This window comes from Vicugna pacos, chromosome 10 (genome assembly GCF_048564905.1).
Source record: "Vicugna pacos chromosome 10, VicPac4, whole genome shotgun sequence".
Taxonomy (NCBI): Eukaryota; Metazoa; Chordata; class Mammalia; order Artiodactyla; family Camelidae; genus Vicugna; species Vicugna pacos.
In genome coordinates, this window is record NC_132996.1 from 50,823,240 (window position 1) to 50,837,691 (window position 14,452).

At 35.3% G+C, this 14,452-nt stretch overlaps 1 protein-coding gene across 1 annotated transcript in view; it reads right to left on the reverse strand.

The window, feature by feature from the left end:
* Positions 1–672: 672 nt before the first annotated feature.
* The window catches only part of FBXO3 (F-box protein 3), a 31,985-nt gene continuing 18,205 nt past the window's right edge, over positions 673–14,452 (reverse strand). The window contains exons 7-11 of the mRNA XM_006198323.4: positions 12,030–12,114; positions 11,065–11,187; positions 8,739–8,854; positions 7,326–7,516; positions 673–2,296 (exon numbers count right to left, since the gene is read on the reverse strand). Of these exons, the coding sequence (XP_006198385.1) occupies positions 2,123–2,296; positions 7,326–7,516; positions 8,739–8,854; positions 11,065–11,187; positions 12,030–12,114 (689 nt within the window). The 3' untranslated portion in view covers positions 673–2,122. The remainder of the gene's footprint in view (positions 2,297–7,325; positions 7,517–8,738; positions 8,855–11,064; positions 11,188–12,029; positions 12,115–14,452) is intronic.

Genomic DNA, 14,452 nt, shown 5'->3' on the forward strand with positions numbered 1-14,452 from the left:
GTCTTATGTTGGACTTTCTACTTTCCATCTAATTTTTCCCCTTTCTCATCATCTGTCCTGGAATACAACATGACTCTGGTTGCCAACCTGCAACCATGTGGTGACCTTAAAGATTAAAGGCTAAGAATGGCAGAACGGGAAGGTGGAAAGAACCTGGAAAGTTGACACCATTGGGCCACCATCAGCCCTGAACTAGTTACCTCTGACTTTTCACAAGAGAAAAAAAATCCCTAAGTTGTTTCAGCTAGTGTTTATTTACTTATCTATCTCATCCTGATACATCAAGCTTTAGATAAATGAGTAAAAGAGGTAGTGTTCTGAAGGGAACTGGTATAATGGGCTTCACTCCACCAAAAGCATACTCTGACCTACCGTTAGATCCCTCTTCTGTGTAAATACAAACTCTTGCTAATGAAATAAAACACCTGAGGTTGTTATCAACTAGTCAATCACACCTTAGTATGAACTAGAGCCCATTCATTCAACATATTAAGAGACCATGGATTTTGAGGAATAAGCTTGAAGCATTCTGAGGAGCAAGGACTGGCTGGGGTGGCAGAAGAGATTTGGGGCACCATGACTACGCTGAGAACTGAGAGAAAGAAGAAGCCCTTTCAAAAAGAAAGATGCAAAGAATGGCAAGAGATCCTGGGGCCAGTTTTAACTTCCAACTAGTTTTAAATTACTGCTTTATTGGGAAAGTTTGTTTTTCAAACAACCAGTGGGTTGATTTAAGAAAAAAGAGACAGGCATAACAGAAGGATTTGGTAGCCTAATGCTCTATTTAAAAATTAAGCAGGAAAAACTACTTACTCAATTTCAGAACATTTTGACATGTGGCAATATGAAAGGCTAAATTTGCCTTCATGGCCCCTGAGGACAGCTGTTAATCCTATCTGTATCTCCCTCTTCCTACAGTTTTCCCTATAAAAAAAAACTGTTCTTGGGGGAAATGGAAGGTAGAGTACAAACAGGGTGTAGTCAAAGCCAGGAAATGATTTTGAATGGGCCTCTGGCAATAGGCCAATGAGTTTTGATCTCATCTGCCATTTTAAGAGCAACGGCTTATTAATACTGGTTTATGGAAAATAGGCATTTACAAAAAATATAGGATAGGAACCAAAATTTGTTTGCAAAATGTGAGTTTTTGACACTTGGAGGATTTCATTCCAAGTTCTCAGTTATATAATTACAAAAAAATCCATGTTTCAGGAAAACATAATCTTTAACATAAAATTCATGTCACTTATCACAAAGTTAAGACGGTCAAGTATATAAAGGGGAAACAAAACAGAAGCAGTATTTACAAATTTAGACATGTGACACTGTGAAGAGTTCTTTTGTTAATAACAATACATATTTTTACACACTACATTTCAAAAATGATGCATCTGTGAACAATATGATAAAGGTCATAGTACCGAAGACTAAATTAATTCAAGGTTGTCGTGTTGAAGATTTTAAATTAAAATCAAGGCTGGCAGAGTTGATGACTAAATTCAAGGTCAAAGTCACACTGTTCAACTTTAAATTCAAGGTTGTTGTGATGAAAACTCTAAATTCAAGGACAGATTGTCTAAGAAAGGACAATTAGCATTCAAGCTATTTAGTCAATTAGTTCCCTGTGAGTACAAAATATATAAGGAATCACTAAATGGATTAGCCTAATTACAAATTCTGTTCATTTCTAAGTAACTTATGCTATAAATCTTTTCACAGAATCATTCAGTCACATAGTTTCTCTTTATCCTTGTGTAGGCATTTCTGCTTCACTTAAAATCCTTATTCGAAACAATTTCCCTCCCAGTACCTTTTTTTTCTCATAAGTATAAAATATTTTAAAACAAGGAACTGTCTGTTCCTTAGCTAGAGAACTGTTCTCCCATTGCCTTCTAGAAGACAGGAAAAAAAGAAGACTCCCATTTCCTCCTCCACCTCAAAAACACAAAGCAAACCCAAACAATCCAGTTCCTAAGGTAGCGTTCGCATAGAACCCAGGGCCTGGCACAATATTTCATGCTAGCTTCCTGCTATGAGCTGAGAACAATTTAGTTATTTACATTATTGAGAAATCTGTTTAACCGACTGGGTTCATCCCAGCGCTTCCATTGGCAGAGGATCGCTAAAAAAGGCGAGAGCAGCGGCGTCTCCGAATGGGAACATCAAAGACTCTCCTCCGTCTCTCCTCCTCCTCATCTTCATCTGATTCGTCCATATCTGCCGAATCGTCATCGTCTTCCTCCTCCTCCTCTTCTTCTTCCTCTTCCATCTCTTCATATTCATCGGGACCCATTTCCTTGAAAGAGAAAACAATCTTTTGATAAGAACTTCCATCTGTTTTTTATATTTATTTAATGCAAATTCTCATTTACCTAGAATCTAAACAACTGGACGTGCCAAATATGAATTTTTTATACTTTTATAGAATATTACAGACTTTTATACATTTTCATAATGCACATGCTGACACAAGATTCTGGACTATATATTCTATTAAAAATGTTCTATGTGGTTTTAATGGTAAATATATTTCATCAATATAGTACTTATTTCCTACATGGTGGTTGAATTCATACAAGGTAGCGAACAGACCACTCCTAACAACCCAATATGAAATTTTAATGAATTTATTAATGTGTTAAGTAACAATTCTTTATTAACCTACATGCTTACAAAAAAGATGTGAAAAGATTGATAAAGTGTGACCTCTACTGGTAACTTTTATGTACTGTCAACAAGAGGTCTAAGATTGCTATTTAACTCCTACTATAAGGAAATAACATTTCAACTCAACCACCATAGGTAGCCTCTACTCTTAAATTAACCTGTCGAAGTCTCTCAGAATAAGGCAGTAGTGACATTGAACATCAAATATCTGAATATCTCTTAGAAACTTCAATTCCTTTTAAGCAGTGTCTCTAATCAAGTCTTGACTTACTCTGCTGTCAGTTTTCTCTCTTATACATTTGAAGACTCAGTGAAAGGGTTGCCATATTGGACAGAATTCTGAACAGCTGGTAATGTAGGAAAGTATTGGGAAACTTGGGATGTGATGGCAGCAAAAATCCTTCCACCAAGGCTTTTCTGGCATTGCATGTACAGCACCCCACAGCCCTGTGATCTTGTCTCTAGCCACTCTCCTTCTCCAGCCACACTGGCCTCCTTGCAGTTCTTCAGACCTACCAAGCACACTGGTGCTTCAGGACCTCTGTAGTGGCTGTCCTTTTGCTTGGAACACCCTTCAATCACACATCCACCCTGCTGTCTCTGCTTCTTTCAAGGTTGAACTCAAATGTCACCAAGGCCTTCCCTGACACATCTTTATATCAGAACAAGCCAACAGGACACTCCTCAGCCCCTTTACCCTGCTTTTTCTCCAGAGCACTTGTTACCACTTGATGTAAGTAGAGTGTGTATTTGTTACACTTTGTCTCTTCCAACTAGAATGTGAATTCCAAGCCAGAGATTTTTTTTTTAATTTCCTCAACTTTCTTCTTCTTTTATTTTTTATTTTTATTGAGGTATAATTGACATACAACATTATATCAATTTCAGGTGTACAACAATGATTTGATATTTGTATACATTACAAAATGATCACTACAATAAATCTAGTTAACATCCGTCACCATACATAGTTACAGAGCTTTTTTCTTATATTGAGAATGTTAGGATTTACTCTCTTAGCAACTTCCAAATATGCAGTACAGTATTATTAACCATAGTTGCTATGCAATACATTACATCCCTGAAGGTCAAGATTTTGACTGTATCATTCATTGCATTTTCCTCAGCACCTAGTAGGTACTCAATAAATATTTGTTGAGCCAGCAAATTAATTAATATGGTAGAAAAGAATTGCCCTTTAAATTTGTCAAAGGAATCATCACTTAGGATTTATTATAACACTAATAATAATTATAGAAAATATACATAAATACAACATTTCATTATTTTTTATCTTTTGATTTTTTTTAATCTAGGAAATGAAAACTTTAAAATTCAGTAGAAGGTCCAAAAAGGGGAGAGAGTTAAGGCTTAGGAAATTCTGAAACATTAAATCCAGGTAGTATGAATTATCGTAATGGAGAAAAAATCAAAAACTGTTAAAGAAATCAGTGTAGCTAAAGAGGGGGACTGCTAATGACCTCAGACAAAAGCGTACATACACAAACAGCAGATGGAAAGAGGAAAACACGGACACGAATGGAAATAAATAAGCAGCAGGAGCCTCTAAAGTGTCCAAAAGCAAACCACCTAGACCAAGAAAAGGCTCAAGACCAACCAAAAGAAAATTTTATAGCAGCATTCAAAGTATAAAGCAAAAGGAAGTATTAAGTACGATAATATACGGTTAGAAGACAAATATGGAGAACAACTCAGCTTCCATATCAAGAAAACTAATTTTTAAACAGGAAAGGTACAATACAAACACAACACAATACAAACACAATCCCCACTGCCTCTTTCATGTTGATTAGAAGTAAGTTCAGAATTCTCATTTCATTGATTTCTCATCTTTGACAGAGAGAAAATATTTCCCACAAAGCAGATCAAGATTTTATATGCTTATTTGGGATTGGGGGGAAACTAAAACTCTAAGTAAGAACATAATTAACAGAGGGTTGAACATGGAATGAGTTTATTATTATAATTTGAAATTATAAATTTAAGAATTTAAAACTTTAAAAAAGGGGTAAATGTTATAAAAGTTCTCAGTTTTAATTTCTAACATGATAAATACCATATAACCCACATAAGCAAGAGTTCTTTGGAGTCCTTAACAACTTATAAGACCTTAAGGGGATCATGAGACAGAAAAATCTGAGAACTACTGTCTGTAAGTAAAGACTACTTTATACCTACCCTAACAAACATTAAAAACAAGCCTCAACAGGATCAAGCTGACCCAACAGAAACTTAACTGCACAAACTGCCTCTGTCAACACTCTTTACACTTTAGGTCAGGAATATTGGCAACTTTAGGACAAAGAATATTGGCAGAGATAGAGATTTTATAACAATAAAGAAGCACTTCATTAAAAAGATATAACAATCCTAAACATATTTACATGTAACTATAGAACTTCAAAATACATGAAGAATTAAAAAGAAATAGACAAAACTGTAATTATAGTTGGAGATTACAACAATCGTCTCTCAGAGAACAAACACACAAAAGAAATCAGTAAGTATACGTAAGACTTGAAAAACAGTGAGCCAATTTAACCTGCCATTTATAGAATAATACTCTCCCAAATATCAGAATATACATTCTTTTCAAATATACAAAGATCATTGATCAAGGTAGACCATAATGCTGGGCCATAAAACATTTAAAAAGGCTGAAATTACACACAGCAAGTTCTCTAACCATAACAAAATTAGAAATCAATAACCAAAAGGTAACTAGAAAAACTCCAAATGTTTGGAAATTAATACATTTCTAGAAGTCATTGATCAAAATTAAATTACAAGGAAAATCTGAGAATATTTTGAATCAAGTATCAATGAAAACACATTAAAATTTGTGAAATGCAGTTCACACAGTGCTTAGATCTAAAATCAATAATCTAAAATTCTACCTTAAGAAGTTAAAAAAAAAAAAAGCAAATTTAACCCAAAGTAAGTAGGAGAGAAATGAAGAAAACTCCAGAAATCAATGAAATAGAAAGTGAGCAAATAGAGAAAATCAGTGAAACGAAAAGTTGTTCCTTTGAAAGATCAATGAAAGTAATAACCCCTTGGCTAAACTGATTAACAAAAGAGAAGATATAAATCACAATATTAAGAATAAAACAGGACACATGACTATAGCTCTTACAGCTGTTAAAAGGATATCAAAGGAATATTATGAATAGCTTTATGGAAATAAAAATCAACATTTGACAAAATGGACAAATTCCTTGAAAGACACAAATTACCAAAAGTGAAACAAGAAACAGAATATGTGAATATTGAATAAATGAAATTCATATTTCAAAACTTTTGCACAAAGAGAGCTCCAGCCCTAGATAACTTCATTGATAAATCATATCGAACATTTAAGGATAAGATGATACCAATCTCATACAGAAACTGGGCTAGGCAAAAATGGAAGACTGTTTTAGGAAGTAGCAAATTCACAGTACTGGAAATATACAGTAGAAAGCAAGCCTTCACTGGGAGGGAAGCTAAAGTTCACTTCCAAACCCAGGCTGGAGGTTCTTTTCACCAGAAATACAAGCATAGTGGGCTAAAGTCTCCTCCTCATCCTTCTCTTCCAAACTGGAGTTAGGAATGCAGCAGCTCTAAGTCAGGTTAATGCCATGTCTACCTTCCCAGACTGATTTCAGACCTGCCCATCAGGGTCATCCCAGGAGCCAGAGATCTTTTTCTGAACATTTGACACCTACGACTTGATTACACTGGAGCTTCATAATTTTCTTTTATCACTTTATAGCCTGTAAGATTGGGGTTACTGCTATACCTGCCATAACCCTAAAAATGAGATTTTAAAAACATAATAGTTGACTTAGGAAATGATCCCAAAGAGAGACTACTAAAAGTACAAGTCTACCCATTAAATCCTCTTTGTAATAATTATATAGGGTATTTGTATTATTTTACAAAATTGGGAGTTTTAGCGAAAACACTGTAAGAAATTGTTTCTCCAGTCTTAATGAAATAAAATAAAGGCAATTCTAACTGGTCTAGTGTGGTGATTCTCATTAGGCAACAAAACTGTCTTTGGAAACTGGAAAAGACACTGAACCTTTAAAACCAATAACTACTTTATATGACATCATAATGGTGGACACATGTCATTATATATTCATCTAAACTCATAGAATGTACACTGAGAGTGAACCCTAATGTAAACTATGGACTTTGGGTGATAATAATGTGTCAGCATAGGTTCATCAATTGTAACAGAGGTACCACTCTGGTGGGCGATGCTGATAACTGGGGAGTCTATGCATGTGTTGAGGCAGGGGCTATATCGAAATCTCTGTACCTTCTGTTCAATTTTGCTGTGAATCTGAAACTGCTCTAAAAGATAACGTCTATTTAAAACAAACAACAAACAAACAACAACAACAACACAAAAACATAATAGGAGAGTTACTCTGATGGAAGAATATGGGGCCTAGTTTACTTACTGTCCACCTCCCCAGCATATTCACATATCCCTTCTGCTCCCCTCCAAGATACTTCCCTCAAAATCTCTAGGGTTCTCTGGAATATCATTTACAAACTATCTGTCTGGCTAATCAACAAAGATCCTCTATTGAGTTAATTCTACAAAGTCATGTAAATCAGCACCAGAGGAAAATTTAACCTACCAATCGAGCTATAGACACCCTGAATGTCGGACAAGCCATATGGAATCGGGGAATGGCGACATTAAAGATCTTGTCTTTAAAGTAAAGAAAGTGGAAGGTATAATATCCTTCCATATATCCTGATGTTGTAGAGAATGTGGTACAACTTGTGTATTCATATACACGGCCAGGGCTGATGATTGGAAATTCACCTGCAGAGAAAACAGTAACAATAAACCAAAGTATAAAATTTAGTTCTTCATTATAGCGAATAAGATGTGTCCTCTTTAAACTATATTAAAGTAAGTGCATAATTAGGGAAAAAGTCTAAAAGAAAATATAACAAAATATTAACAGTGATGGGATTATGAGTATTTTGATATTTTTTTGTACTCCCCTAATTCCCTATAGTATGTGTGGGGGTTGGGGGATGACATCTATTAGAATAAAACACAAAAAAGGAGAGGCACTGAAGACAGCATCTTTAAGAGATGGGAATAAAAAGTATCACAGACACTAGTTCAAACAGAGATAAGGATACTCTAAATGTTTAAAAGTAGCAAGAGACTGAGACATAAAACTCTGAAGGCGCATCTTAAGCATTTAGCCCAGACAAAATGGTAGTCACAAGGGAGAGTTCTTCCACCAATGGACCAAATGACAGAAAAAGAATTACAGCTTTAAAAAAGTTCTTTCAATAAATCCAGGAAAAATTCCTTAAATAGACATGCAGAATATGAATCTATTTGTGGCAATTAATTAGAACAACTTTAATTTAACCTGAATTTTATATGTGCTTAGGATAAATAGCAGAAGTACCTAATTTAAATAGTATCACTTTCCTGCAGCACACACATAAAACCTGAAAAATCTGAGGGCTCAGAAACTTATGATAATCATAATTTCTTAAAAAGCCAAATGCCAGTGGTAATCAGAGGCTTAGAGATGACTGGAATCAACAAACAGTAAAAATCTGTGCTATTAATTTTAACATTTCCGTTGAAGTTTCAAAAAGATAGCCAACATGAAATTTATTTTCTTTCTGCCCTAGGCCTTATAACCCTATAGAATATGATAATAAATAATTTATCTAGACAAAAAAATTAAGTTGAGAAGAAAAAGCAAGGAGCCCATGTGATCCACAGAATGGAAATTCAATCCCTGAATAACTGTTTGCTATGATTTTAGAAAAGTTCACGTTTAAGGAACTAAACTGGTAAAATAATGACCTTTACACATTGTATTTATGAAGCAAAGTATTGTAGTTAAGAGAATCCAGAATCTATTATCTTTCATATTAAAACACAGCTATTAAAAAGATGCAGTCCTATCCACTAACTACATCACACATTTGCGAAGCTATGCTTCGCATATATACTCTCCAAAATGTCTGAGAAGCAACTGATGTATAAACCCAAATCTTGGGTTACATACCAACGACTCCAGGTCCTTGAACTTCTTCCACATCACCTTTAGCATTTGTTATTCTCCAATAGCGACTGTCTAACTGACAAGCCTTCTCAGGAAGTGCATCTTTTGACATTTCAATCCTGGAGAAGAGAACAGGGTGGTAGAGACACATTGGTTTCTTCTATTTAAGAACTATGGTATTTGGGCTAAGATTTTGTAAGGAATTTCCAAAGGAAATTAAGAAACCAACCTAAAGTCTGTGTGAATCATCTATCTATTCCTGTAAGGTCTCAAAGATACTGACCTGATTAGCTTGACTTCCCCCAGAGAAATGTTTTCATTCAATTTACACACTTGACTTTCAGTTACGGTCAACAACAGAAAGGGCAGAATAAAAATTTACAAACACAATGGTGACAATAATCTTTTCTATTCAAATAAAGATCAGTGTAGGAAATGCTTTCTAGAATATAGGGCCAAGAAAAACTTCTGTTCTAAAAAAAGGAGAGCCTTTTTTTCACTACAAGGCTATGCAACCCATTTTTTTCTTTTTTCCATTAGCTTCCAGAAAGTTCAAAGCAAAATGTCACTATTTAGGGCACCCACTATTCAGTTACTGGGATTATATTTTGACTCTATTGACTATTGACTATTATTTCCCCCCTTTCTCTGAGAACTTGCTGACTCTTGTTTTCGAGTACCTTAAAAGCATGTGTATGTGTTACTATTTTAAGCATATCTCAATCCTAGGCAGGATCTAAATTAAACAATTAAAACAACAAATGTCTGTACATGTGTAACTGGACATATCAAAGGCTGCATCCAATACCCAAAATCCTAGAATGCTTCCTGATCATTACTATTATTTCCAGTATGTATATATGCAAGTATATGTATTTTTAAAATACATACATCATAAAATATTTTAAAATATATCTAAAAACAAAGCATTCTTAATCCCTTAGAGCAATGAGTTGTCTTTATCTCATAGTACAGTGTACTTTTAATTAAAATGAATTTAACATCTGTTTTTTATTTAACCAAATCCAGTGCTTAACACGATGCCTAGTATACAGGCTGCACTTGATAAATAATTATTAGACTTTTAACTGGCAAGATAAAACTTAAATGCATGTTTTTTTTTTAACATTTTTATTGATTTATAATCATTTTACAATGTTGTGTCAAATTCCAGTGTTCAGCACAATTTTTCAGTCATTCATGGACATATACACACTCATTGTCACATTTTTTTCTCTGTGAGTTATCATAACATTTTGTGTATATTTCCCTGTGCTATACAGTGTAATCTTGTTTATCTATTCTACAATTTTGAAATCCCAGTCTATCCCTTCCCACCCTCCACCCCCCGGCAACCACAAGTCTGTATTCTCTGTCTGTGAGTCTATTTCTGCCCTGTATTTACGCTTTGTTTTTGTTTGTTTGTTTGTTTGTTTTTGTTTTTGTTTTTGTTTTTTAGATTCCACATATGAGCGATCTCATATGGTATTTTTCTTTCTCTTTCTGGCTTACTTCACTTAGAATGACATTCTCCAGGAGCATCCATGTTGCTGCAAATGGCATTATGTTGTCAGTTTTTATAGCTGAGTAGTATTCCATTGTATAAATATACCACCTCTTCTTTATCCAGTCACCTGTTGATGGACATTTAGGCTGTTTCCATGTTTTGGCTATTGTAAATAGTGCTGCTATGAACATTGGGGTGCAGGTGTCATCCTGAAGTAGATTTCCTTCTGGATACAAGCCCAGGAGTGGGATTCCTGGGTCATATGGTAAGTCTATTCCTAGTCTTTTGAGGAATCTCCACACTGTTTTCCATAGTGGCCGCACCAAACTGCATTCCCACCAGCAGTCAGGAGGGTTCCCCTTTCTCCATAGCCTCTCCAGCATTTGTCATTTGTGGATCTTTGAATGACGGACATTGTGACTGGTGTGATGTGATACCTCATTGTAGTTTTGATTTGCATTTCTCGGATAATTAGTGATATTGAGCAATAAATGCATGGTTTTATCTTGGGCAATTTCATAGCTGTTAGAATGCATTATAACTCGAATACTGACCTTTCAAGATAATTACAACTTAATGGTCAGTGGTACCTGGTGCAATACTTATATCTGAAGAAATAACTTACAGGTTGATGTAAACTCAAGGTACTTTATAAACACTATGTTTCAGGAAAATTTTTTGTTATCCACCTACCGTCACACTTCAGCCAGAAGCTGCCTTTCAAAATGTGTTTTATATAGCATGTCAGATCAGGCAATAATGACATATCCATAGGATATATTCCACTATTAACTGAAAGTCAACCCCATTTAAAATTCTTACCTGATTCGGTATGTGAAGAAATAGTGGGGTGGATGTACAGAGCTAAGTTCTGGCAGAAACGACGTGGACACTGAAACTGTAATATCCCCCGTTGTTGCTACACACTCTGGATCATGAACGTATCTAGGTAATTTTAAAAATTAAACATTTTAAAATCAATAAATGTCAATTCTGTCAGACAAAAGATTTAAAGATATAATGCAAAATAGTTTATATTTTACTTTAGGATCAAAAATTTAAATCACTTTTGAGACCTTAAAGGTATAGTCATTAAGCTCAGAAGAAAACTAGAAATTACAAACTAGAAAATCTTGCAGACTCTGAATCAGTAATGACAGCAGTCAAGGTTCAATGATCAGTGGTTCAATAATGGCTCCGTAACTACCTTAGAAACTAAAAAAGAGCTCATCTCAGTTTTCAGAGCTAAGGAAACTACTGGGACATCTGAAAACCGAGCTATGTCCTATAAACAGTGACTCTGACAATAAAAATGTGTTAGCATGTTATTCTAGAGTCCTCTAATGTGTAATTAACCTGTCATTTCTGTCCACCAAGCTACTGTGAACCAATATTACCTCTAATACTGTCTCTAATACCTGAATGTTCCACTTAGAGATAATAAATAACAGTTTTCAGGAGTTAATAGTTACTGATTTGCTATTTTCATGATAAAGCTATTAATTGGCAAACAGCTTCCCCTCACCAGAAAAAAAAATTATATAACTACTATAAAGATACAACTTCTAAATCAAAATCACTTTTTTCTCTTGATTCCTCAAGATGAAAAAAATACTGGCTGTTCAACTGTTTGGATGTCTTGGCTTTAAAGTGCGGATAAAATAATGAGATTTCAGATGAGAGCCTCTGTTATTAACCTTCTTGGGAAACTTCATCTCATGATCTGTAACTGATGGTTTTTTTCTAATTTATAATCATTCTAATCCAAAAAGCCTCAAGTGAAATACCTGAAAATCTGGTCTCTGATGATAGGGAAGCCACCTGATACAACATTGTTGACATAAGAAGTAAACCAGTCAGTAAAAGTAGCACCTATAAACAAGGAAGGGGGAGAAAAAGGACAAATAGATTTTTAAAATCTATACAGGAAATAAACAATTACAACCTCCCTATGCTTAAGGTGTGCTATCAAAACTAGAAACATTCTAGATATCATTCGACTAATCCTTTATTAAGTAAATTTCTATCCTCAATTCTATGCATCTTACTCTCAACTACCTTGCTAAGGAATCCTCGACCTACCTTCAAATCACTTCTTACAATTATAATTAAATAGTTGACTTTTAAACTTTAATTTGTTTTGGTACAAAAATGAAAAGCCTTCTGTCTATAATTTCTAGAACATATGAAACAAAGGATATACAGCTATGTCTAGAAAGAAACTACAGAAAAAATACCAGCACCTGTCCTCAGATGATCAGGGTACATCCCTAGTCCGGGTACATCCTGATTCATGCACAAAATTCTGGCAGAAGCCAAGCTCACTCTGGACATCTAATAGGGGTACAGCACTGTGGAATTCTGGGAATCAGGCCAGTCCCCAAGTGATCTAGTTGCACTACTACAGATTCAAATGTACTGTGGCCCTCCATAGTCTCAGCGACCTGCTTGAAGCAGAGAAGAAAGACTGGGATGGTCCAGTCTAGACCATACTGCCATGATCTAGTGATTGAGTGAATAACAAGTACTTGCGTGAATTATGTTGCCTCTTCTAGGCAGTACAACATAACTTTCTCAGACTCCCATTGTTTACTGTTAATACATCTCAGTCTTGAGCACAAATTAGTCCCTTAATCAATGTTGTTCAATGAATTTTTTCATAATCTTGTTTCTACTAACCCAGTTCCTGCACTCTGCCACACTGAATGTCAGATGCTAAATTTAAAGTATGTATTTATTTAGTATTCTGTTTAGGGGATGATTGAAGATACAATTTAAGCTTGAATCTGAGGGTCTACAGCTTTAAAATTTTAAACTTATCAATTGAGAGAAGGTAAACTATAGTAGTTTACTCTTCTCAATGTCTATTAATGGCCTACTCTGATCCTCTATTAAATGCTACTGTGTTCAAATGATCACTGATCATCTATCTACAGGGGCCACATGAATGTCATTAAAACTCACAGAAGGTACAATTTTGAGAAGTAGTTTCCCTGTAGAGTTTTAAAAATCATTTTGTGTATTTCATGAAATACAATGTTAAGAAAAAATAAATTTCTAATGATTTACACAAAAAAGGAAACTGGCATGCTGTATTTTAATGTACCTTCATTTATTATAATACATACCAAAGTGTGTTCTTTAAAATGAGGACAAAATTTTTCATGCAGCCTTCACCACTAAACTTATCTCCACATAGATTCCAGTTTTCTTAATGTCAGAAGATTCCATCTTATGTTTTACCAAAAATTCAAAGAAAGTCAAACTTAGTTGAATCAAGATGTAATTTATACGTTCCAAGGTGGTTTACCTTTTAAAGTAAGCCCATACCTTGGCATTTCTTTGATGGTACTGGGGTTTTATCAGGTAGTGTAAAGGCAGATCAGATGCCTTCCCATCTTTCCTTACAGCACTAGCTTCCCACCTCATCTCTTAGTGCATCTCAAATCTTTTGCTTTGCTCTCTCATTCTAGGAGAAAATCCAGCTCCTAGAAGAGTATCCTCAGCCCTTGGTACTGCGCAGTAACGGTGCTGTCTTTCACACCATGTCAGACCAGCACCAAACTAAAAGCCTCACCAGGAGCTCACCTTAGAGCTCAGGAAGCCTTTAGTTTATAAACTGAGTAGCACCTGTGGCCTAGAGCCAGGCTGATCATCTTCTCTCACACAGAGAAGCCAAAGAGGGCAATGAGCAGGGGCATAAACCCAGAGGGTGCTTAACTTAGAAACCACAGACCACACGAATCAGGGTGAGCTGAAAGCTAGGAGCCAAGTTTCAAAGTGTTTTATAACTTACTACATAGGTGTGAGAACTTCCTGACGTTGTGAAGTCAGACCTAGAGTGTGCCATAGTTTGAACACATAGAGACGGATACTCTGTTCAAGGTTCCAATAGGAGACATAATTAGATACAGATGCCTTGGCCTGCAAGGCCCCTTTACTATTAATACATGAGGATGTTTAATATGTGCCAGAGACACCTTTAAAAAGCAGAATGGACAGTCAGGAATCTTCTCTTACGTGAGCAAAATCTAAGCAAAACAAGAATGCATGAATGGCAAAAGGGTGAGCTGCACTTGCATACAAATTAAATTGTTCTCAAAATCCTTTTAAGGCCAAGAAAAATCAGGTGTGCCAAGCAGTTTACAGGGCCCAGAGCTTACACTGGTCTCTGAAGACTGCTGTTCTGCGGTCTCCGGTGTGACTTACC